The sequence below is a fragment of the Seriola dumerili genome, unplaced genomic scaffold (genome assembly GCF_002260705.1).
Source record: "Seriola dumerili isolate Sdu_G_001 unplaced genomic scaffold, Sdu_1.0 BDQW01000097.1, whole genome shotgun sequence".
In the NCBI taxonomy this organism is placed as follows: Eukaryota; Metazoa; Chordata; class Actinopteri; order Carangiformes; family Carangidae; genus Seriola; species Seriola dumerili.
Window position 1 is genome coordinate 1,538,610 of NW_019174352.1, and position 27,206 is coordinate 1,565,815.

Consider the following 27,206-nt stretch of genomic DNA (forward strand, 5'->3'; position numbering starts at 1 on the left):
TCTTCAATGGGAAGGACGAACCGGCCTCAGGAAAATACAAATGTGTCCCTCAATGAAGACATCATGTTCGGGCTGGAGGACTTGTTTGAGAGGCAAGTTGACTCAATAATGCTGAAGACTAAACGTGTCCAGCTGTTGGACAGTGAAACAGCTGTCCCTGTGGCTTTGCAGCCTGCGTTTCCAGCTCAGTCAGGTTCCTTTCCATTGAGGTTTTCATGAGTTCGCATCCAAATGTGATCTGTTTTACGAGATGACAAGGAAATCATTTAGAATCTGAAGATGGTTGTAAAAAAACTATTTGTGTGTGTGTGTGTGTGTGTGTGTGTGTGTGTGTGTGTGTGTGTGTGTGTGTGTGTGTGTGTGTGTGTGTGTTTGTTTGTTGCCATGGCCACAAAACAGCTGGCAAAACCGGGAGCATCAGTCAGAGAGAGAGATAACCTTAAAAAGGCCGACAGTCTTAGATCTGAAGCTGTTGCATCGTTCATGGACAACACACACACACACACACACACACACACACACACTGGGTGCTGTATGTATGGGAGATTTCTTTTTCCCAGTTTGTGCTCGGCATCAGACAAAGCAGTTATTATTTAACCTTACCCGTTTGATAAATGTTGTTAGCAGTCCAGCCCACGAGTGACATTTAAAATGAGATACAGTGTGTGTGTGTGTGGGGAGACGTGTGCACACTGTTTACTGTAGTGACACGGACAGTAAGGGTGTGTGTGGAGCTAACAGAGTCCAACAGTTTGTTTTAATTTGACTTGAAGCTGCAGTTTCTCTAACGGCTGTTAAGTAATGCCCCCCAGGAAACTGGGTCTCCATCCAAATGTCAATGAACACACATCAGAGGCTCGTTGATCATTTTGAAAATGGTTAATAAGGACTAATGTAAAGTTGCCTATGTTTGGGGACATCATTGCCTTGATTGACAGGTGTCTCAGCCTATCACAGTCAGCTCCACTCATGCAAACTCCTCCTCCTCCTCCTCCTCTTCCTCCTCCTCCTCCGCCCAGATGTGGATGTTCTGGCTGTGAGCGATGAGCAGTAAACCAAAATCTCAGCTTCGAAACTGTCCCCTGACATCAGACAGATTACATCACTGCTCCTCTGTCCAAGGAGCTGACTCTCCTCAAGCTGCAGCCGACAGACTGCTGTGTCACAGTAACCTCGGTTTAAGACACAAATACATCAGACCGGTCACATGTACTCAAAACATTTCAGAGAGTTCACACACCACAGCAGCCAGTCAGTCAGGCTGCTCCTCTTTGTTTATCTGGGTGATATTTATGGATGATAAACATTTATAACAAGATGATGTAAATGAGCCTGATTTAACCAAATGGCTTATTTTCATCTTCATGATAAAACTTGAAATTTCATTCACAGGCCGATTCTTGTTTAATGAATAATGTATTATTTCATGTTTGTGTATTTAAAAAAAGAAGCTGTATTTGAAAAGTCTGCTGCATGAATCAGATTAAAATGTAATTTTATAAGAAATTAATTTCAGCTGCTTTTGGACACAAGACAAAAACGAATAATTAACGGCTCACTCTGAATTTAGCTTTTTACCAGGAGGAATCAGTGTGGTTAGTGTAAACAGTGTGTGTGTGTGTGTGTGTGTGTGAGAATGTGAATGTGAATGAGCTTTTCTGTTGCAGAGTGAAGATGCTTCATCATGGTTGTCCTCCTCTCTCATATTCTCCCCCTGCAGGGTCATAAACGGGTCTGGAGGCTGTTTCTTGTGGGTCAGCCCAGACTGCAACACCATGAAGCTGCATGGACGGCAGGACGGCCTGAGACGGGGAGGCAGAAGAAGTTTCTCTTTTTAACCACTGGAAATGACCGGTAGTAAAAAACAAAAACAAAAGAAGGTGTAAAGACACAGCAGCCGGTTCGCCATAAGATTCTGTTGTTAACTAACGTGAGGACAGAATTAAATACTGGAAAGTGGTTGTAAATGTTATTGTTTAAAATAAGAACTGGACAATTATTAATCACAAAAATTGTCACAAAATGAGTTTATGGCGCCAGATATTTAGTTAGAATGACAAGTGAATTATTTTTCACTCCACAACACACACACATGATGAGAATTTTTTTCCTTTTAAAAAAGGGAGTAATGAACATTTTAATCTTATTTTGAAGGTGATCTGTCTCGACAAAGCCTGTCCGTATTTTTATTTTTATTTATTTTTTTATTCATCACTGGTGTTATCATCAAACGAGCCGTTATCTTCCCGTCAACATAACACTTACCGACTTTTACTTTTCACCGACACTGTGTGAACATTTATCATCGCAATAACGAACAAAGAGAGAGAGCGAGAGAGAAAGAGAGGAGACGACCGTAATAATAATAGTAATAATAATAATGATAATGTTTTATTGTGCAGGAGTGTGGAAAATAGAATATTATTTAAAAATGTGTCTGAGTGTCTTTCCGATGACATCCACCCTCTGTGCGGTCGTCACTATAGTTCACACCTGTAAATTGTTTTATGGGAATTTTAATATCGTAATACCACTGAATTTAGTTGCATAAAATCAAATGAAAAAAAATGAAGAAACAAACAGTTAGACCCGTATAGGCCTTTAAGGCCAACTCCTCCACATACTGTATGTCGTCACGCGGGCTGTTCATCCGCGCGCGACTAACTGTTAATCTGACAAAAACTAAATGAGACCGTTTAACTTTTTTTTCTCTTTATCATTAAAATAATAATTAAAACAATTATATAATTTTATAATCTAATGTTGAGTGAGTTAGTATCGAGATTAAATAGGTCCGTTGTTTTTTTTGGTTTTTTTGTTTTTGGTGAAAGATCATTTAATTTAATTTTATTTCTAAAACGGATTCCTCCGCGAGGCCTGTTTCTGTTTCTGTCAGTGACGTTCAGGGTTTAAATACCAGGTCTTACTTTCTACTCTCACCAGAGACGGCTCAGAAATGGGTGATTTGATGCTTCCTGATTAAACATTGAAACATTATTATGTTTATATACAGTTTATATCTGAAAAATAATAATAAACACCAGCATATCAGTAAGAAAATAGATTTACAGCTGCAACCTTATGAAACAACTGAAAATTATTATATGATGATCAGTTTTTACCAGATTAGTCAAAATAGGTCAGAACTGTTTTTTTTTATTTGCATGTGTGTGTGTGTGTGTGTGTGTGTGTGTGTGTGTGTGTGTGTGTGTGTGTGTGTGTGTGTGTGCTGTTCAGTATACAGTAAATGAATGAAGTCAGAGGGCTCCTGTCCTTCATCACCTCCTGACTCCACCCCCCTGCCCTCCTCAGACACACACACACACACACACACACACACACACACCCATACACAGGCTGAGAGCGTTGAGGGAAAAGAGGGCTACTCCTCCTCATTCCTCCACTCCTCTCTCTCCATTCACAGAGAACGCTGTGAGCAGAAACCTCTGTCCTCCTTGAATGGGCTCCATCTCTCTGAGCCAAACACTCTCTTACTGCTGTTGCGGACGGGACCTGAAGATCACAGCTGATCACTGGGTTTTCATTTTTCCTTTATTCCCTCTCCTCCTCCTCCTCCTCCTCCTCCTCCTCTTCCTCCTTGAGCTGCCGCTGAGAAAAGTTGACTGCTGTGACTTTTTCTGTGTCGCCATGAACTTGTGTTGGACTTAAGGAGTTTCCAGAGCGGCTGTGTAGTGTCGTAAAACAACCAAAGCTCGAGACTCAAGACTCAAGACTTGTGAAAGAGAAGAGAAAAAAAAGACTCCAGACTCTACTTCTAGACTCTCCAGGATTCAGAGCGTGGCGAGCGTTTTGGGTTTGGGTCGGCAGACACCCAGGCAGGGAGGCGGACAGGTAGAAAGGTAGCTACGAGGAGGCAGATAAAGTTTAAAAATAGCCTACCACTTCCCTCCTCTTCTCCCCTGGACCACAATGGGTTCAGACGTACGTGACCTGAACTCCCTGCTGCCCCCGGTCCCGGCGGGCCCCAGCCCCGGCTGCCCGGCCCTGCCCGTCAGCACGGCCCCTCAGTGGACTCCTGTCCTGGACTTTCACACGGCCGCCTCCCCTTACTCCTCCCTGGCTGCCCCCCACACCTCCCTGGGCCCGCACTCCTTCATCAAGCAGGAACCCAGCTGGGGGGCCACCGGGGACCCCCACCACCTGGACGCTGACCCCCACTGCGGCCTCAGCGCCTTCACCGTTCACTTCTCAGGCCAGTTTACGGGCACGGGGGCCTGCAGGTACGGGGCGGCATTCGGGGCACCCCCGCCTCCACCGCCGTCCTCCAGCCAACCGCCGTCTGTGACCGCCGCACACCACCACCAGCCCCCCAGCAGGATGTTCAGCAACCCGCCGTACCTGACCAACTGCATGGACACGCAGCAGGCAGCCCGCAACCAGACGGGTAAGGCTGGAGGAGGAGGAGGTGTGTGTGTGTGTGTGTGTGTGTCAATCACAAAGTATCATAACCCATTTCAGAGTCACTTTTTCTCTCAGAAACTTTGATTTCATTCTTTTCCTTTTCACAAAGCTTCACTTTCTGTGTCTCAGGTGTCGATAACAAACTCAGTGCAGAGATGTTGACGTTGCAGGTTCATGTCACTCATCTCCTAAATTGCACATTTTACCCATCTGAGGTAAATCTGAAGCGGCGTAAAACCAGAGGACGTCGCTCACGTAAAGATATTTCCCGTGATATTACAGCCGTATAAGTGATTTGAAGCATTATTTAAAGTGGGTTAAACCGGCTTTTTGTGACTGCCTGGCATTAGTTCACTCTGATTTAGTGTGTGACAAACACCAGAAACACCTTGGCTTTGTCCGATCCAAACATCACTTACTGAAGATTCCCTTTAGTTCGCTGGACGCTTGTAAAAAGAATTTGAGTTTATAGGATGACGGCTGATAGGAGAAACCTGGACGGTGATCGTACACGCTCCCTGGTCAAGTTGTTTACTGAGTACTGCACATATGTGGCGTCTCTGTGAGCGTCTGCAGCAGTTCAAGCCTTTCTAGTTTCTGACTGTGGATATTGATGTATACTTGTGAACAGCTGCGAGTGTTGTGAGATGTAGGAATTCATACTGAAGCGAGACGGCTTGTTTGCGTCGTGCTGTTCGTGTAAACGGCCACAACAACACGGTCGAAGAAAAAGCTCCTCAGTGACTTTACATGGTCCATGTTCATGAACTTGTTTTGACCCTAAACTGTTTCACTTTCCCTAAAAATAGAGTCTCTGAGCTTTAACATCAACAAAATCTCTGCGCAACTTCTTTTTCCAGGAATGACAAATTTTGTTTTTAACGTTGTTGTTTCAGGATTATATGTAGAAATCAGAGTTTTGTATTTACTTAAGATATTTCATGCTCATTATCCTGGAGGTAAAACACTCAGTTAAATCCTATTAATTCCAGACTCCAGACTTTATAATGAAACTCTAGTGTTATAGTGAAGGAGAAAGTTGATTCTATTAGAACAAGTCTAAGAGATCTATTGTTAATCAGGTGCTGGATATAATAGGACGCCAGCTGCTGATTAAAATGTGGAGCAACTGCCTCAGCACTCTCAGATAAAATAACATGTTAAATTCCCAAGATTTGGTAATTATTCATTCTCATTATTTTCCTGCAATATGAGAGTAAAATGCAGGACTGATGTACAACACACAGGAGGAGATTTTTTGTTGTTGTTGTTGTTGTTGTTTCAGCTTTAATTAAAAGAAGAAAGTTATTCATGTTGAGGTGTTGCCGCGTTAATCCTAAATTTTCATTTTAACCTTTAAGTGTTACACAGAGATATGATTATATATACACGCAGTTATTACATATATAATTACATATATGCATAAATAATAATAACACTTGTGTGCCTGTGTGTGTGTATGCTTACGTTTTATTTATTATCTTATACTGAACGTCTAAAATTGCAAGAGCAGCGACAGTGTGAGTGTGAAGGAGCCTCTTTTTGTGGAGTAAAATCAGACTGAATCTGTCGAATTAATTTCTGTTTGAACTGAGCTGAGTTGAAGTGAATTCATTGTTATTTGCGCTTTTTCAAATCATCGTTAGTGAATCTGCAACGTCACGTCGTGCAGTGAAGTCATTGGATTTCTCTTTTTCTTCAAAAGGTAACACCACGTCGTATCAAACACCTAAAACCTGCTCGGGTTTTCTTGGCGATCACTTCTAGATCCCTGGTCTTTTCTCAGTCGGGACAATGAATGCGTTGGCGGTTTACCCAGCAGATTAATTAGTAATAACATGCTTATCAAGCAGATAATTTAGGAATAACATTTTAATGAAAGAGCTGAGCTGACCTCTGACCTGTTTTATCTGCTCCCCGCTGCGGCTCGACGAGCACAGACAAACAAACCAACAGCAGGACTTGGGTCACACAGTAGAGCTGATAGCGGAGCGGGGTCACCCAGGGACCATCGCAGGGACCGTGAACTCCGTCCCACGAGGGATTTCATTCATTTTTTCTGTACGAGCCGCAACATTTATATTCCTAAAACGTTTATTCTTAGGCTCGTTAACAGAGGCCTGTGGCTGCAGATAAAACACTTTTGCTTTAACGTTTTTATATTTTAATTACAGATGCAAACTTCAGAGAGAGAACATTTTTACTTTACATGTTTTACATTTGTTTTAACAGTTAAAGATCTGCACAGTTACAGTAGCAAGACGTGATAACCCGATAACTTCACTACAGCTTATGTTAAAGATAATGGACATTAAAACATAATGGTCTTGTCTGTGAAGCAGCAATAGACAATAAAAGTGTCTGAAAAGTATATTCTAAAAGGAACATAATGAAAAATAAGGAGAATATAAGTTATGGAAGATTTCTTTTCCACATACTGAAACGATGAGGTTGAAATTCTCCTAATCTCTGATATTTCAACACTTTGATAGAGAGTAAAAAATAAAAAAAATAAAAAAATCGGGGTATTTCCAGAGTTTTCCAGTTGAATACAAATTGACCCTCAGTGCTGGACTTCAAGACACACACACACACACACACAGAGAGAGAGAGCAGAGTCAGACAGGGGTGAGTGGAAGATAAATGGAGAAGTTTAATGAGTTTTTTTTCTCCCCCCCTCCTCTCACCCGCCGATTCACAGAGTAAAGTGAGTGAAAGTGTTGCATTTGAATTAATGAAGCATGTATGTGAGAGTGAGAGATAGTGTGTGTGTGTATATGTGTGTGTGTGTGTGTGTGTGTGTGTGTGAGGTTTGATTTATGAGAGTGTGTTGTGCCCTTTAGGTCAGCCGAAGTCATGACTCAGGTCTGGGGTGTCGGGCACAGATCTGTGTGTGTGTGTGTGTGTGTGTGTGTGTGTGTGTGTGTGTGTGTGTGTGTGTACTGTGTAGGTACTTTCATGTTCTTTCATAAAAGTACAGTCCAGACTTTTTTTTTTTTTTTTGCTTTCAAACTCACAGAGAGAGAGAACACAAAACGGAAATGAACAAAGAGACTCACAGCTAGTTTTTGTCGGTTGTCAGGTGATTTACATCCCAGTTTGATAGATAATGAATCTTTTAAAAACATTAGAAAATAAATAAATAAATAAATAAAGCTGTTGATGTGAGTTTGCTCCATTGCCTGGACACTGTAACTGTTGTTGCAGCTGATTGTTCAGATTTTGTGAGAGACACCAAACTTTATTGTGACTTTTTGACCCGAACCAGAATCTCAACTCTCATCTTCTCTTCTGCTCCGTCCAACAGCAGCAAATACTGCGGAACAACATTTTATCACCTACGTTTATTTATTTGTTTTTTCTGTCATAACTGGACTGTGTGTTAAACTGTAAAACTGTTAAACATTGGTTGTCATAAGCAGAGTTAGAGCATTCATTTGAAAAAGAAATACAGGTGTTACAACGAGATAGAGACTCAAATCCAGTTTTATCCGTCTTGAATTGTTTTGATGTTTTTTAAAAAAAAAATTATTGAGTGATGATTCCACCTTAGAAGGAGATTACGAAAGTAAATGATATGTGATCTCTGATGGACCTTCCTACACTGTGTATTCACTTGCTTTTCTTTTTTCTTTTTTAAATTTCTGTGTCGCAGGTTACAGCGCGGTTGCATTCGATGGAGCCGGTAATTACGGTCACACGCCGACGCACCACAGCTCACAGTTCTCCAACCACTCCTTCAAACACGAAGACGCTTTAACTCAGCAGAACACCATGGGTGAGTGTGTGAGTGTGTGAGTGTGCCAGCACCGTACGGCTTCACTTGAACGTACTTGACACACACGTCTCACGAGTGATTTTTCTCCCTCCCTCCCCTCTACGCAACTCTTCGCCTCCGTGTCCTGCAGAAGCCCTGAAATCTGAGAAAATGTGGATTGACATTGTGATGATTTCCTTTAACGCCTGATTATATTGAATCCAGAATAATTTGAGTATCTACTTTTTTAACGTTCCCAGTAGTAAAAAAAAAAACAAAACAAAACAAAAAGCCAGAACAAAGCAGATCTTCATGTGTATTTAAAGCCACTGTGCACAGCTGCGTTTGTATGGCAGCCCCGTGGCCCTCACCTAGGGAGTGTCTTGTCCCTTATTCTGACGTCTCCGCGGTGACCTTGCCTGTCGGAGGTATAAATCAGCCACATCCTGACTCACAAAACTCCCTCGTCTCCCCCTCTTATCCCTTCTTTCATCCACCCACCTATCCTTTTAATCCCCCCCCCCCCCCCGCCTCCCCCCTTGCCCCCATGCATGTTATTGGTAAATATTTAGATGTGTGTTTTATGAAGCCGCCGCTGTAGTAAATTTCTGCCAATTTTTAAAAGATAAGTGGTAAAATTGGAGCTGAGAGGGATTTTTGGAATGTGGGGAAAATGTCGAGGGAGCCATTCACCACGCCGCTGGGGGAAGCTCGGAGAGAGGAACATGAAGCGAAGGATCTTTTATTTGTAGAAGAAACTGGCGAAAAGTGGAGAAAACGAGGAGAGGGTACGAGAGGGTGAGAGTTTAATTAAAGGAGATGAGATGTGGAGGAAGTTAAAACTAACACTCCTCTGCGTGAGTCGTGGATGAGTTTACCTTCATCTGCAGACTTTATGGGTGCATATATAGAGGTACGAATTTGCACTAGTATTTTATAATTGTGTGTGTGTGTGTGTGTGTGTCCGTGTCCTGCCCATGTCCTACAGGTGAGCAGCAGTATCCTGTCCCTCCTCCTGTTTATGGATGCCACACACCATCAGACAGCTGTACAGGCAGCCAGGCTCTGCTGCTGAGGAACCCATACAACAGGTAACACACACACACACACACACACACACACATTTACTCACGGTCTTTCTAGATGCGTCGTGCACATGTCTGTCTTCAAAATCTATTTTTATGATAAACAAAAAAAAAACGACTGAAGCTGGAAATGTTTCAGAAACCATTGTTGATTAATCCAGTGAAAGGATGTAGCAGGTTGGAACAGGATGTTCACCTTCAGGACAGGTCTGTGTGCCATTGCAGCTTCCTTTCTGTTTTTTGTTCTCCTTTCCTCTGGCTACTTCTTTGGTGGTTTTCAGCTTGTTGTCGCCATGAGAAGTGGAGTTTTCTCCCTGAACTGGTTCAGAAGGTCTGATTTCTGATTTTTGTTTACATGCTTATTAATAGCCTTCACCAATGCACACCACGCCTAGAAAAGTCATGGTGCCACAGAAGGAAGTAAAGAAACACTGGCAGGAAGTTGTGACGGAAAGCGGGTTGATTTACTGATCGTAAAATATTGAAAAAATATTTTGTTATTCTGCTCGACATTAACAGAGCTGCGCAGGTTAATCATCATTATTTTCTTGTTTGTTTGTTTTTGTTTTGTTCTTTTCTTTCATGAAACAAAGAGATATTTCCTTGTAGGACAGATAACAAGCCAGAATGTATTAAGCAGAGGACAGGACAAAGATATTCCGGCTTTAAATCTTTATTTTCAGCAACATCCGCTCACTGGAGCTCCTAGTGAACGACAGGGCTTTAATCTGTTGTGATAATTTACAGGGAGACACAGAGTATAGCACCGAATTATTCACGATGTGAATGAAGTCAGACTGTTGGAGCTGTCGAAAAACCAAATTTCAAAGCATTGCTCGCCTGATGAAGAATCAAAGGATTTTATTCTAATTACGTTTTTGGACATTTATTTAAATCAATCGTGTGAGAAACAAAGAAAATGAGCAGAAAATAAAGCAACATTAGTCACATTAAAGCCGTTCGTGATTCGCTGTAGACGATGAACGACTGGAACGCTGCACTTCAGAAGTTATTTCCACTCAACAAAGTGCTGAGAGGAAACCGCAGCTATGATCAGCCTTTTGTTGTAGAATCGGCCATTGATTCATCGAGCAGCTCCACCCGATGGGTCACTCTGTTCTTCTTCTTCTTCTTCACTGGTGTAAACCTGAGAAGAAGCAATTCATGTATTTTTGCTGCTTGGTTACGTCTTGTTTGTCATGAGAAGAAAAAGCACGTGTTTTACTAATTAACGCATTAATCCGTTAATGACGGATCCGTTTCTATTCAAGTGTCCCAGTCCGCTGTGACAGAGTGACAGTGAGCGCGCATGAACAATAACCAGGTCCCTGAATCTGAAGCCTTCCATCCTGTTAGCTTCTGTCAGGAGACGCTAACAGAAAAAGATCATATTTTTTAATTTTCTATATCAGAGCGTTATCAATGATCTAATGTTGATTTCTACATCCTTCAGTGAAGTATCGACATAGAAAAACTCGAACGTCACACCTCGTAAATGCACCGAAGTTGTTTAAGTGTGAGTCCAAAAACGCCAGGTGCAGCTCACCTCCAGCCACGCCCTGTCGTAACCTTTTCTCCTCTCCCGTCCTCCCTGCTCCTCCCACAGTTCTCGAGAAATATTACTCAATTTTCTAAAGAGTCAACATTTTGAAATTCCTGTAAATCTATTTTTTGCAGGAAAACAAGAACACATGCGAATCCTATCTACGAGGTATTCAGCCGTGATAAGGTTTTATGGTCAACGCGATTCAAGCGGCCACAGATCAGCTACATGTCACTCCGCCGCTCGTTACTCCCCGCTGGCTCACCTGACGTCCCTCACCCAGGTGTATATGAGCCTTCTCATTCACTGCGACTCACTACAAAATAAAACCTCTATCGGTTCCGACTGAATGGGCGTGTCCTGGGCCTTCTACAGCTCTTTATCATATATTGTGAGGGGATGGGGGGGGTTACACCTCCTCACTGTGCGCTCTCCAAACTGTTTGCTTGTTGTTTTGTTTCCAAATGAAACATTCCTCACATGCCACTGATGCTTTGTTTTCCATCTATGGAGGGACTGAAGGAATCCTCTGTAAATACTACAGCAGGGATGGATACTATGGTTTCTGTGTGTGTGTGTGTGTGTGTGTGTGTGTGTGTGTGTGTGTGTGTGTGTGTGTGTGAGAGAGAGAGAGAGAGAGAGAGAGAGAGATATGGGGTGGACGTAAGCTGTCCTGTAAGTCTCAGTCTGAGGGTCTTCTTTGCTTCTTTGTAATAAACATAACTGATATCTGCTCAACACACACACACACACACACACACACACACACGGCTGGGAATACTCATACGGGTTGACTCAGTTGTCTAATCTCGCAGCCTGGTACCAACAGGACTGTATTTACTCTACGGGCCGTCATCTTGGCCTGCTGGAACAACATGAAATGAAAACATGCTGAGCTCTTATTATTAGAGAGAGAGAGCAACAGAGACTCTCTCTCTCTCTCTCTTCCACACACACACATACACAGGCACAGAGACACACACTGGGTCTTATCATAGTAAGAAACAGTATGAGATGCCTGAGAGTGCACAGAGTGGAGCCACAACCACATGATTCTCTGAACGGTTGGAGTGTATCAATTAGTGAATTTCCAACCTAAACTTAATTTCAGTTTTGGAATTGATTTTGTGTGAATGTAAAATTCATATTCACCACAACAAGTGTTGTTCCAGTTACAAGAAATCTCTATTGTCTTAAAATAAATTGAATAGTTTGTTAAACATGTTAAACAAAAAACATCATGTAGTTTGGAGCATGTAAATACCATGTGAAAAAAAAGCCTCTTAAAAGTTGCATTTTCCAAAGTCTTTGAACTTTTCTGAAAGTTCATAAAAATCCTAAAAACTCCTGTGGATGTCCAATACCCAAATACAATACCCAATACTTTATGATCAAATACCTGCAAAACTAATGCCATTGTACTTTGTGCTTAGTACCAATTTGCAAATGCTAGCAGGCTAATATGCTAAACTATGGTTGTGAACATGAACATTGTACCCGCCAAACATCAGCATGTTAGCATTGACCTTAGCATTTAGCTCAAAGCAATAATGTGCATCTCTGTGAGTGCGACCTCCCAGAGCAACTAGCATGGTTAGCATGATATGAGCACCACTAGACAAATGTATGAAATATATGTACATATGAAGTAAAATAATACATGTACATATATGTATATATATATATATATAAATATATATAGCCTATGTATGTAAAAATTACATATGGAACCTATTAGTAATTGGAACAATTTCATATATTGACATATTTATGTGTCTAGCTAATACAAACATGTATGTTTATGCATGTATGATTATATATATAATATATAAATATACATCCATCCCAAAGCCTGTCAGTATCTGTTGATATTATATATGTAAATATAAAAGATAGACATGTATGATTAAAATGTATGAGAAATTATTAAGAAAATCACATATAAACAATTTTAATAAGTAAAACTTGCATTTTACTGTGGGTATTTCATATATGTTATGAACTTATATCTTCATATATCCAGAGGGTGTAAATATATATGATAATAATATATCCTCTAATAGTTCACATATATGACAGCATCATTCTTGATATAGATGTCATTTATTACATTTCTTTATGGAACAACATCAGTTTCAGTACAGTTTCTCTTCACATTTCTGTAATTGTCTTTCTTCTTCTGTTTATTCGGAAGAAATCGTGGTTTTCTTCCTGTGAACCGGAGAAGCCTCTCATGGAAGAGGTCGGGTGTTTAAATCAGGACAAAGAGCTTTCATTAAATGAATGAATGAATCCGTGATAGGTGCCATCGGTCAGCAGCAGAGAGGAAAAGCAGACACTTATTTATTTGAAGATGTCATGGATCAGTAATTAAACCTTACGCTCAGTGTCCATTCCAACAATATTTCAGCAGAAATACCTTGTGTGCTGTGCTGGCTGTGTGCCCTGCTGCACTGTAAAAATAATAGCTGCGTAATGAGCAGGGTACCAGGCACCACATCTACCCTGTCCAGACCGCTGCAAGCCTGCAGGTGGTGTGATAGAGGGGCTGTGGTGTCAGGGGGTGAGAGCTATAAATCCACTGTGTGAGAGTGTGTGTGTGTGTGTGTGTATGTGTGTGTGTGTGTGTGTTTGTGGCAGTGTGTGTAATCACATAGCAGGTCTGATTAACGATTGTGGAGTCTGCTGTGTTTAATGAAAGATGGCTGTTATGGGAGAATTCAGCTTTCTTGGTGTCTGTCTGAGACGCATTCTTTAACATTTTCTTCACATGTGTGTGTGTGTTAGTGTGTGTGTGTGTGTGTGTGTTGGCATTTTTTTCATTAGAGTGCCTCTGTTGAGGGGCAACAAAAGGCAACACAGCTACGCAAATACTCATACTCAACCCTGTGCTGGTAAATGACAGTCCACTGCACAGCTCATGAGCCTCTCTTCTACGTTTTGTCTTTCCTCCACAGCGGAGAAAATTTATATCAAATGACCTCTCAGTTGGAGTGTGTGGCATGGAACCCTGTCAATACACTGGCATCCACCATAAAGAGGTAGGAACTCATCCATCGCTCCCTTTAAACAGCAGCAGTCAGTCAAGTTTATGTTGTATAAGACATAAGGAGTAAGAGAACTGATCAATTCTGTACCAGCAACGGCAGCAACGGCAGCCTGAAGAAGAACTTAACACCCCTTGGAAATATTGTTTGTGCTGACATCCAGTGATTAAACTTCTCACCTTGCTGCAGTAATATAGCAAATATACTCCAGTGTGTATCAGTTATTACACTGTGATGCTCACCTTTGATCACACCGGGCCACGACCATCGTCCCGGGCGTGGTCGCAGGTACTCTGTAAGGTACAGCTTTTTCAACATATACCAAAACCATTTCTTTTTGAAGGCAGCCTGGCTCTTGGAGGAATGGTGAGCATATTTTGAGCTTTAGCATGTTTGATAGCATAGCATGTTTTCTGATAAAACTGGATATTTCATTTATTTGAGACCACCATTTATTTCTGAATCCACATCTGAGCAAAGTTTTAACTTTATTTAATCTTTATTTAATCAGGCAGTCTCATTGAGATTAAAATCTACTTTTCCAAGAGAGACCTGAGAAAATGAACAACAAAGATAGCAGAAGTACACAAGACAAGCTAAGAAACAAAGAATTAACAAAAACATTTACAATAGTTATAAAATACATTGATAATAAATCTTTAAAATGTCCAAGGGAAGTTTGAGAGCAGTTTCCTTACATTTAAATGGTGCATAGTATCTAACATCAGGTAAATGTTTTTCTATTCTTTATGCCAAGTGAGATTCACTAAAGATTGAGAGTTATTACAAAAAATAAACTTGATTAAAATTAAAAGTCTTGCAATGGAAAATGCCATTGTTAATGTACAGTATATATTCCAAAAGTACAAAATATTATTGACTAAAATGGTTGGAAAGCAGCGACTCTCCACTCCAAACCTGCGAGCAACTAACAACCTTAGGATCATCAAATGTCATAAAATCAGCTGTTAATCTCTAACATGAGATGCATGTAGTTCAAAGTGCATTACTAGTAACACCAGAGACACAATGGTAATCACTCAAGAGTCGACCTTGATTAAATATAGTATATGAAGAATGATAATGAATCCACAGGCCATAGAATAAAGAAAGCCCTTCCTAAAGTCCCCAGAGGTTGTAATTAATGTTCATTATGTTCCACAACATGAAAAAGGTCAAAGTCACCAAAAAAATAAGAGATTTATCCTCTTTGTACCAAGAATATCCACCTTGTCAGGCACCAATATGTTAATCATGTTGGGGGACATGTTGACGATCATGATTCATCCACTGGGGACCGTGAACATCCAGGACATTTGTTGAAATATCTCACTGTGGAGCAAAAATATTGACAGAAATCTGACAGAAATATGGATTAATAACCAATCGATTTGCATATGCACTAGAAAAGGGAACTGAGTAAGATAAAAAATGAATTGAAGACACTCTTGGTATGCTGTTCCCATCTCTCCTGTCCATCTCATTTTCACCATAAAATAAAACAGAAATAAATTAGAAACCACTCTCAGCTAATCACTGAAGCGTCAGCGTCCACTGCGCGGACAGAGTCGAAACCATTCGGCTGTATGTACCGTGCTGCGCATTGCCGTGCCTTGCGGAGCAGCACGGTGGTCAGCGTCTGTGTCAGCCCACAAATGTACTTTTCTGCTCCGAGCCAACGGGCATTCATCATAGTTAACAAATGCATGTGTGTGTGAGTGTGTGTGTGTGTGTCTGATAGAGACGCATGTGTGCACATGGATTGGTAGCAAACAGGTATGTATGTGTTGTTTGTTGTTTTTGGGGTGGTGTTGTGTGTAGTGTGCATGTGTGCAGTATGTGTGGTTGCGTACAAGCGTCTACGGTTGCGGTTGCTGGGTTTGGCTCTGACTGTGTTGGTATTTGTCTCTGAGTAGCTCAGTCTGTCTATCGCTGTCAATGACGCGGGGCAGGAGAAGGGAGGGGAGGTGCGAGGGAGTAGTAAGGATTAGGGCGAAGAGAAACGAAAGCAACAAAAGGAGGAGGACGGAGCCGGTAGAGATAGAGGAACAGGAGATGAGGAAGAGGAAGTGTAGGGGAGTTGAACCGAGAGAGGAAGAGCAGATAGGCCCATTCCAAATGTTCATGTGAAACAATGACCCTCACATCACCTGGGGCGGAGGTGTTTCTGTGTACAGTGAAGCTCCTTCTCAACATTGTAATAGCCTGATTTATATTAGTCACTCACACACTTTTTGTGTGTCTTTTTTTGTTTGTTGTTTGTTTGTTGTCAGTCAAGTTACAATGCAATGAATTGTGGGTAATTAACTCAAGTCTGCTGACTTTTTGGGAAATATGCTTATTTGTTTTCTGGCCAAACGTCACATACCACTCTCATGTCTGTGCAGTAATTACTGTATGTAGCAAACTCCAGCAGCTTGTTAGCTTAGATTAGCTTAGTTTAGCTAAGCATATATGCTGGAAAACAGCTAGCCAGTCTCTGTGTGAAGGTAACAAAATCCGCTTAGCAGCACCTAAAAAGATCACTAATTAACATAACGTGTTAATTGTTTGAGATTTGAGCTCAGACACAGTCACGTTCACCTGTGACGTTTCTCGCCACAAACTGCTGCTCGCAGTAAAAACTTGTTCTCAGTCAGTGTGTCGTGTTCGGTGGCGACTGAACCCGCCACAACCCTCCGTCCTCCTGAATCACGCTGAGGAAGCTGTGAGTTGAATGGAGAGTTGACTGAGGTGTCCCGACTTGTACATTACCTGTACTAAAACCTGCACACACACATACAAAAACAAAAAAATATACAAATATCCTGATGAAAAGATGAATGAATGAACATAAGTAAAGAAGCATAGAGTGTAATTTACACTGTGTCTCCTGCTGACATAGTCTGTGCTTGGGAAAATCGAGGCAGACAAAGAACACCTTATGACTGCCTGGCCGTACACTGTACATTCCCACTGCAGCAGCACAGGATGCAAACTCCCATCCTCCTCATTTGGTCGGACAGACTGAAATATAACACATTTCATAGACAAGAGCTTTCTGTTTCTCTGTGTGTTATCATAAGAAGATACGAGAGGCAACACTGGCAGCTGTGTCACACAGAGCAGGTTTTGTTCTGCTCTTAAGGTCAGAGTGAAATACGAACAGCTATTTGTATCATACATCATACTGTAAATCTATAGTAGTTAGTGATGAAACGATAACTTTATTAAGTCTTTTATCCTATCAAAATGAAACGATTTTGTTGAAACAAATGTTATAATTAATGATTATTTTGATAGTTATATTAATACTTTGCCTTTTTCAAGCCTAAATGACAAATATTCCTCATTAGTTTCATTATATTTTCCTTAGTTTTTACTGCTTTTCTCAGTTTTATATCTTTGTAAATTGAATATCTTTGTATTTTGGACACTTTAAACATGTCAGCCTGCGCTCTGGGAACTTGTGATAGAGACTTTGCACATCTGTCTGCCAAAAAAACATTTAGATAACCATTATTAGCTGTAACAGTAAAAGCCTCAACATTCAGGAAATATAGTAGATGTTATTAGATGAATAGTTGCCGAATGAGAGTTGTTAAATGATAACATTATACACATGACTAAAAGTTGTCTAATGGGAAAAGGTTTTGGTTTGTCAGCAATACGTCAAGTGTTGTATTTATGGTCTAAAGCAGTGGTTCTCAAAGGGGGTTCCTGGGGGTCCCCAGCAAAAAAGGGAATCATTTATTTTCACTGTAATTCCATCCAATGACAGGATGTACGACTGTTTTGGTCATGGGTTTCAAACACTTTCTGTAATAAAACAAATAAAAGCAAAAAATCCATGGTCTAATTTGTGCCAGTTTAGGGATCCTTGGTGTGAAACAGTTTGAGAACCACTGGTCTAAAGCCATGCTATCAAAAGTCGTTGAGATATTTAGTCTGGACTAAAGTGGCGGACTAACTGACCTGCATGCAGCTATCATTGCTACAAATATAACTCGAGCAAAAACTACATGGCAGCGTAACAGTCCTGTAGAGACGCCGTCTACAGCCATCCATACGTTACATGGTTTCATGAAGTCGACCCACACGCGTCTCCGGTATGAACTCCTCCTGTATATCTGCCTGCTGAGCTCATATCGGGGTTTATTGTGCCCAAAGGGTCAAATGTTTTACACAAAACATACACACGCATAAACAGAGGCACCCAGGGTTCAGCTGGATATATGGCGCTCTGACAAAAGAAAAAAAAATAAAGCATACATCAACACGAGTTACATCTCTATGGTCAACTCTGAGTCTGCAAATGATTGGTCTGTGTTTTGCATTAAGGGCTGTATGTGACAAGGTGAACATATTTGAGTAATGCTACCTTCCTGACCCTGTTGTACCTGCTGCACACAGTGTGCTCAGTCTAACAGCTCTGTATCTGCCGTATGGATTTACGGCATCGAATCATATCATTGCATCTTGTTTTCCGATGTCGGTGAGCTTTACGTTCATCATAAGGTGTGTGTGTGACGCGAGTCCACGTGGATTTGGTCTGCTCTTGGAGCCTGTATCGTGGCTTTGAGGCAATTGTTCAAACTATAAAAATGTACATTTACAGTGTTGATTTTTCTCACTTTCATCATCCTTCTCTCTTTCTGCGGCGGCAGCCATGCAGGAGGCTATGACAGTGACCCCAGCACCCCCATGGTGTACAGCTGCAGTACGCAGTACCGCATACACACACATGGAGTCTTCAGGGGAATACAGGTAGGACTTTCAACTACATCGTCTGTACACGTTACTTCTTTATTCATCGTCAAGAGGTCATCGTGAGGTCACACAGACCTTCTGTAACTGTTATTACTGCACATGTTTACTGTCAGGATCCTGCCTGACATACTGTAAACCTAACATCAGGGTAACAAACAACACAGGAAAAACACTTCAACGCAGAAAAAAAAACGTCATATTTTATGCATGTTTTTTTTTTTTTTTTTAATGAGTGGACTGAAAGAGATGAGTGGTGGAGAGGCTGATGCAATGACCAGGCTATGTGAAGAGGAAATACTGATATGTAGCAGAGCAGAGATTTACAAACACACACACACACACACACACACAAACACGTCACATACACATTAAAAGGCAGCCCTAAAGGCCAAGAGGAATCTTTTTCCACAGATCCATTAGCAGTGGAGAAACACACACACACACACACACACACACACACACACACACACACACATAGGGTTACACTGGGTAAAGATACAGTTTCCATACGAGGATCAGCACGTTAATAAATCATTAGATTTTAATTATTGTCTGTCAGCGGCTCTAAAGAACAGGGAGCAGAGATTCTCCAGACCTGCTCTTAGTCCACAGCAGGTCTTTTTGAGATCTTTCTTTCTTTCTTTCCTCTTTCTTTCTTTCTTTCTTTCTTTCTTTCTTTTTGGGGCCTGTTTCATCATTCCCCCTGCTCCATGTCTTTCTTTGCCTTCCCCCTCTGCTCAGATAAATGAACTGCACAAAACACACAGAAGAGGTCTGGCTCAGCGCAAAACAATAAACAAACCCTCACTCTTATGCCTTTTAAAGTACAATTTAAGAGCTGTTAAAGTGTGAGATAACAGACTGAGTAGTAAAGTGATGCTTTTGTCTTATTTTTTATTATAGGGATTACACTAATTCTCAATCACTGCCAAAGGAAATACAGTTCACAGCTGTGGAATTTCATTCTTCATTAATATTAGTTTATGACCAGCAAAACGTATTACACAGCTTGTTGAAAAACTGGATCCTGTGATCAAGAATCACATGACAGAGTACTGAATCACAACTAATGTTGTCATTCTGCTGAGCTGTAATTAAGCTAACGATCAATCCCTGCAGCAAACTGCAGACAGACGTGTTGGATTAGTTGTCAATCGCTCAAATATGGAGCCCCAGAGTGTTCAATAAAAATGACACAAATAAGGAATTATTGAAATAATCATATTTAATTGTGTTACCTATATAATTGAACCAACAAAAATCATGAAACAATTGTGAAATAATTTAAAAATATTTAAGAACTCAGCATAATATTATGATGTTTCATCTTTCTTATTTTCATGATACATTTTAATGGTGTTCATTTTTATTTCATAATTCCCCTTTTCAAAGTTTTTTCTTTTTAAAATTAATAGCACATAATAGAAGTTTTTCTCCACAGCAGTTTCACTTGCCATGCCACTCTCAGTCAACCACAGTCCATTTTAGCAAGCTCAGCAATGGCTACCAAATTTACCTAGCTAGCTCCTGTTAACTAGAGCAAGTAATTAACCAACACATGTTAGCAGCAGCAGCTAGCTGGTTAACTCAAAATCCTTTGCAATGCCTTGAAGTAAAATGTACATAAACAAAAATATCTTCTTTGTCTGTGGTTGGATTAGCCCACAGCTAACACTACTATAAAATAAGAATAATGAAATAACATGGTAATAATGAGTTTTAATGATTTCTTAAATGATTTCACAATTTATTAATAAGTATAATTATTTATTCAATATTGAACACTTCTGGGCTCCACACATTAGCTCATAATAAAGAATTGTAAATTTGTATTGTGACAGCTGGATTAACACCTGATGGGTTCATTTTGCATGTATGAAAACATTGCACAAGATTCACTGAATCAACAAAGTTACACTGGTAATGTGAGATGTAAGTGATCCTTCCTCCAGTATGTAACGGCTGTAATGTACTTATCAATAGCTGCTAACAGCATTAATTAAACCAGGGCCGACCTCTACGTCTGTTTTGCCATTATGTTAAACAGAGAGGAAATGAAGAGCAGATGGCTGTGGGTGGGTGGGGGGTGAGGGGTGGGGGGGTGGGGGTGAGGGGTGGGTGGGGTGTGTCTGGAGGGAGAAAGGGAGAAAAAAGAAAGAGGAAAGTGATGGACAAACTTTTTAGGTATAGAGTGGTATAAAGTGGAAACATCTTAAAAATGGCGTAGAGATACAGGAAGTGCGACGAAAGTCCTGAAATGTCATGTACACGGTTGACAAATAGAAGAAGAGAGGAAATATTTATATAATATATATTAAATTATATATATATATATATATTTTTTTTTTTTGTACAGCCATGTGTTATTTCCTGTTCTGCAGCAGTGTCTGCAGTGAGCGGTGGGGCTGTAATGGGGCGCTCTGGAAGGGGGTCTGTCTAACAGGCGTGACTAACAGCTCCCTTTGGGCTGCAGTCAGTCTGGGGTCATTTTACTGCTAATTCCCATCTAATGAATATATGACCATTTTATTATAATCATCCCCACGAGCCAGACACATCACATGTACTTATTTACACCCAGTAAAGATTTAATTGCCTGTTTTCTAAATTACATTTCACTGGTTCAATTATTGATGTCCTGGGAGAGTTTTTGTTAATTCTGCATTGAGTGGCTTGGCTTTAGATTAAAAGTGTGTGTGTGTGTGTGTGTGTGTGTGTGTGTGTGGGTGTGGTTTTGTGTAGGATGTGAGGCGGGTTCCCAGCATCGCTCCAGCCATCGTGCGGTCAGAGACCAGCGAGAAGCGTCCGTTCATGTGCGCTTACCCAGGGTGCAACAAACGCTACTTCAAGCTGTCTCACTTGCAGATGCACAGTCGCAAACACACAGGTGAAAATGTGCTGTAACATCACACTCACTATGTGACAGCAGTATTGCTAGTGTCAGCGTTTCCACACATTTCCCAGGAGCACAGTTACTGTCACCAGCATGTTCCTTTTTCACTTTAGGAGAACAAACTTTTAAGATAATGTTTCCATTGGCTTCAGTTTCCTTATCTACTATTGCCAGAAAATACTTCCTGTTATGTGAAATAAAGAAATCATTTGGATTTCCAGTTAAATCTGAAGAGCAAAACACGGCATTCCTTCATGGTGATTTTTTATTATTATTTTTTTTTCCACGTTTGCGACCAGCCGAGCCAATGTTAACAGCTAGCCGGTGCATTCAGTGTGACCTCAGTAGTGTTGTGACTCTCAAGATGTTTCTCAGTGTCACAAAACTGTGAAGAGTAAAGAGTCTTTCTCTGGAGCTAGCTAACACTTGATCAGGCCCAAACCCAAACACACTGAGTTTACTGTCACAGACGAATAAGAAAAGCAGCAATTATTCACATTTGACAAATTGGAAACAGTGAATTTTTGCTGTTTTTCTTAAAACAATTCTAAATAATTCTTTAAAGATTTTGGCTGATAAATTTTCTGTTGACTTGCTGATGGATTTTTCTTTGGGTATGTGTGTGTGTTATCTGCCATATCTTAAAGGAAAAATGAGATTTATTTCAAATTTATTTAACTTTTAGTGACCTCAGTCTTGTCTTTTGTCCAGGGGAGAAACCCTACCAGTGTGAGTTCACAGACTGCGGCCGGAGCTTTTCGCGCTCGGACCAGCTCAAAAGACACCAGAGGAGACACACAGGTTTGATCATTTTCACTCAGTCTGCCTCTCTGTCTTTATTTTTTTATTTATTTATTTTTTTCCAGTTCCTTGTTCTTTGCTCTCACTTACTTACTTTTGCCGTTTGCATGACAGCCATGTTGTGGACAATGCAGTCTTTTGAAGGGCACAGTTTGCATTTTGTGTACAGTGGTGCACCACACTGAGCTCCCCTCAGACGACGTTACTAAAGGCTGGCGAAAACTTTGGAATGGCTTCAATGCCTGCAAGCCTCTGCTCTACTGTATTTTTCTATCTCCCTCTGTGTATGTGTGTGTGTGTGTGTGTGTGTGTGTGTGTGTGTGGGACGGTGAACATGTGTTTTCTGTATGTGTGTGTGAACTTGTGTTTGTTTGTGTGTTGAATGTGTGACCGTGTGTGTGTGTGTGTGTGTGTGTGTGTGTGTGCGTGCATGCATACTGTACATGTGTTTAGGAGTTAAACCCTTCCAATGCGAGACGTGTCAGAGAAAGTTCTCTCGGTCTGACCACCTTAAGACACACACCCGGACTCATACAGGTAAAACAAGTGCGTAAACTTTTATTTTTCCATTTCTTCTTCATCCATTTGACGTTTACATGTACAGTATACAGTTCAATCATGCACAGTAAAGACTCAAAGTGAAGTAATGTGATAGTGTTTGTGCATTCACTGAGCACTTCATTAGGAACGCCATACTAACACAGAGTAGGGCCTCTCCCCCTTTGCGCTCAAAACACCTTCAGTTCTTCTCGGGATGAATCCCACAAGACGTTGGAAACTTTCCTTTTGAGATTCTGCTCCGTGTTGACACGACTGAATCACATCATTTCTGCAGATTTGTCACCTGCACAGTCATGCTGCCGATCTGGAAGCTGGATTTGGTGACTGAGGAGGCCACTGAAGTTCACTGAGCTCATTGATACGTTTGAGACGACTTTTGTTTTGTGACTTGGTTCATTATCCAGCTGGAAGTCGCCATTAGAAGAGGGTAAAGTGTGGCCATAAAGGGATGCGCACAGTCAACAACAATCCTCAGACAAGCCGCGGTGTTCAAACCATGACACCATCGCACCATCACACTACCACTACCAGCCTGGACTGGTGACACAAGGCAGGTTGGGTTCATGGATTCATGCTGTTGACATTTTTCCAGTTTTCAACTGTCCAGTGTTGGTGAGCCTGTGTCCACTGCAGCCTTAGAGTTAAGATTTCCTGGCTGACAGGAGAGGAACCTGATGTGGTCTTCTGCTGTCGTAGCTCATCCACCTCGAGGTTCATTCTGAGATGTTCACCACAGCTGTAAGAAAGAAGTTATCTGACTTACTGCAGCCTTTCTGTCAGCTGCAACCAGTCTGGCAATTCATCTCTCTCATCAGCGAGGTGTTTCCATCCACAGAACTCCCGCTCTCTTTTTTATCTTTCACACCTTTCTGAGTGAAAACTCTAGAGACTGTCACATAATCAGCTGATCGGATAAACAAGCAGCTGTATAGGTGTCCCTAATAAAGCGCTCAGTAAGTGTACGTCAACATGTATATACCATTACTTGATTTGTTCTAGTGTGGACTACATAAATATTCTATATAAAGTACACTTAAACGTCCCATCCAGCTGTCGATCAGTATGATATTCTAATGCTTCTGTCGTTTTCTCCGTGTCTTCTTCAATCCATCCTCTGTCCGTCCGTCCCGCCTCTTGTCTCTCAGGTGAGAAGCCATTTAACTGCCGGTGGCCAAACTGTCAGAAGAAGTTTGCCCGGAGCGATGAGCTGGTGCGACACCACAACATGCACCAGAGGAACCTCACCAAGCTCCAGCTGGCCATCTGAACTGTGTCCGGCCCATGTCCCAGTTTTAAACTTAAACATCTGGGCTACATCTGCTTTTTTTTTGTTCTCATGCCCCCCCCCCCCTTTTGCACCTGCGAAACCTGCCTCTGTAAAGTCCACAGTCCTTGCGGGTCCCTTGAAAAAGTTAATAGGTGTATACCATTTCGATTTTTAATAACTAGATACCACAGTTTACACCCGGAGGCAAAATGCAGATCTGTCCAAAAGTCGTGAAAGATTCTGACATCTGTGGATTAAATACGCTGTGGAGTGTGGACGAGTGTGGAATTTAAAGGATAAGCCAATATTCTGTATTTGTATTGTTTTCAGCAAATCCCATGAAAAGGCCAACAGTGTGTGAAAAACACAGTCCTTCATCCACCCGAATACGACCACAATGTTGACGGAGCAGGGACTCCAACAGGCTTTTTTGCTGCAACGTAACATCATTCGGTAACATGCTGCGCTGGCCGGTTAAGTACATGAAAGTACACATTCCTGGTAGATAACTTTATATTTCTACCGTTTACCTTGTAATCATGGTAAAAAATGGGTCGTAAAATCCTTCCTCCTCCTAACATTTTTACGCCGCTGTGCAGTGTTCTTGCATCCGATAAAACCGCCAACCTCGTCATCTCACCAGTGCCTAGAAAACAGGCCTCCACCACAGGCTTTTAAGTATGTATATATTTTTTAAAAGGCTAATTAGTTTTATAAAACAGCTGAACACTGTGGATTTTAGCAAACAGTATTTAAGCAGGAACAACACTCGATGGGGACTATTTTTTTAGCTGCAGATATGGCACTGTAGTGAGAATAGTGTATTTCATAGTGTATTTTCATTTCATTCAAAACAAATTACAGCCCGTGTTCATTTTAATGAAGGAACATGTGTGACCCGTTGATTGTGTTGTAATCGTTCCTGGACAACAATAGTGCTCTCTGGCACAGAGGAATAACATCTGTCAGGCTTTGGCTCCACAGACTTGTTAGTGGAATCAGTTCATTCTTGGTTTCGGTCTTTTCATGAGATTTGTTGACAGTGAATAAAATACAGAACATCACCAGAACTATCCAATAAATAAATCTATAAAAATCAGTCAGCACCAACGTTCTTCCAGGTTCTCCCAAAAGAATTCACAACTGAGAAAAACATTATCTCATGTTTGTTTTTTTTACCAGTAAAAACCTTGCTGCTGGAATCAGACGCTGTGTTGAGACAGATGTAAATATAAAAATGTACACAGACCTCATTAGATCGACATTTACTTTGTAAAGTCCTCATGCCCGGCACTTCTGAACCGGTCCAGAGTGAACGGTGGTATCTTTCCATGTCAAGTGATGAAGAATCTGACAAAAAAAAAGAAAAGCTTCCATCTTAACTGTAATGTAATATCTCATTCATCCCCAATTATTGTCTGTTTTCTTGCCACTAACCACCACCACGTGTACACGGAGGTCAAGAGTTGTGGTCAGCCACATTCATGCTGCATCCAGCTTAGCGCCTTCTCAGCTGTTGTAAATATGTCTTATGTTGAACTACTTTGGGATGGTTTATTTATTATCTCTTCATGGACAAAAAATTGCTTTCACTGGATTGATTTAAAAGGAGAGAGGTGTCATTCAGTGCCTCTTGTGCTCACGTACAGGACAGACCTCTCTGCCTCTTCCTACAGTATAGTTTTACCAGTTCAGCAGTAAAAGACAATGCTGGCTTTAATTTGAAAAGATCAAGTTAAGTAAACAGTTTGCATCCGACACCCTATGCAGTGTTTGCAATTTAAGCTTTTGGTGTTTTGTCTAGTCAGCATAAAGCATACGTTGCAAACACAAACATGCCTTTTTAACGGTTGTATTTAAAAAGCTGAACTTTTTTTGTTTTTGAGTAATGTGAAAATTGGATATTTTTTCTAGCAGCACTCTTTGTGGTAAATCATCTGAGTCTCTTGTCTCTATGGTGTGTAAATATTGCTGGATTTTGGCAGCGTTTTAGACACTGCAAGCTCTAAAATATGTCTGCTGGGTCACACTGGCTCTGTGGCCGGGACATTATGGTCAAGATGTAAATAATACTTCTTCGCCATGGGAACTGAACTCTTTCCATGGGGAGAAACATCTAACTTAACTGATATATTTTAGACTTTCTTTGGATGGATCCAGGAACTGTTTATACTTTCTTTTGTCTTTCTTTGATGTGTATTAATATGAGTCATAAAACAGCAAATGTCAGTGAAACATTTTGTACTCGAAAGTGTGAGATTATTGAAAATGATGGTTTCTTTCTGTGTAAATGTATTGTGACTGTTTTGATACAGTAACAGTTTGTCTGCGTGGTCATTATTTATTCATTTCTGCATTTCTTTGTTGTTTTTTTTAATATTAAGTCAACATTTATTTAATAGCCATACAGCTCACAGACAGGTCACGTTATAATTTCAGCCCTGGAATATTAAAATCTTCACACACAGAAAGTAATATCCATGAAATACTGCTGGACTCATGCTGGACAAGTTCCACTATCTCGTAATATATATATATATATATATACATATATATATATATATAAAATACATAAAAGTCTTAAAATGAAATATATACTATAATATTATATTTATACATCAGCTGACCCTGAATAAGCTTCCCTCCCATAATTCACTAGAGAAGGTTTTCTTCTTCAGTGCAGTATATACTGTCCTGTTTATGACAAACAGCATGTCGTAATTTTAAATACTGTATTAAACATTATTAGAGATCAGGTTTGTGAGTGAGAAGACAGAGGAACAAAGTTCAGAGGCTTAAGGCCATAATACTGTGTGCACACACACACACACACACACACACAGACACAGAGTACAGTGGAGTACCATCCACTTTCCTCTCTTTATCTCTCACCAGATTCCTTGTTGCATTCCTTGGCGCTCAGTAAAAAAAGGAGCAGTAAAGGCTGATAAAAATGAATGTGTTTTCTTTCAGCCTCTCTCATGCTGCTGCTTTTTAATATCTCTCATCCTTCTCGTCCACCATTAGCTTCTTTTTCAGGGTGGTCAAAATCCATGGTTTTGTTAATTATTTGTCTCACCT

The 27,206-nt window shown here is 40.8% G+C and overlaps 1 protein-coding gene across 5 annotated transcripts; it reads left to right on the top strand.

Moving 5' to 3' along the window:
• Positions 1–3,431: 3,431 nt before the first annotated feature.
• Positions 3,432–26,448, top strand: LOC111222481 (Wilms tumor protein homolog). 5 transcript variants are annotated; one of them, XM_022746221.1, is made up of 10 exons: positions 3,432–4,405; positions 8,078–8,200; positions 9,168–9,270; positions 13,765–13,848; positions 13,881–13,885; positions 18,512–18,600; positions 21,346–21,490; positions 22,208–22,297; positions 22,751–22,843; positions 24,004–26,448. In XM_022746221.1, exons 1-10 carry the CDS (start codon positions 3,931–3,933, stop codon positions 24,123–24,125), a joined length of 1,329 nt encoding a protein of 442 aa, XP_022601942.1. In that variant the 5' UTR covers positions 3,432–3,930; the 3' UTR covers positions 24,126–26,448. The 5 variants fall into 5 exon arrangements, with proteins under 5 accessions (XP_022601942.1, XP_022601944.1, XP_022601939.1 ...); XM_022746223.1 differs by lacking the exon at positions 13,881–13,885 and adding an exon at positions 14,850–14,855 and having other exon boundaries at positions 18,501–18,600; XM_022746218.1 differs by lacking the exons at positions 13,765–13,848; positions 13,881–13,885 and having other exon boundaries at positions 18,501–18,600.
• The last annotated feature ends 758 nt before the right edge of the window (positions 26,449–27,206 follow it).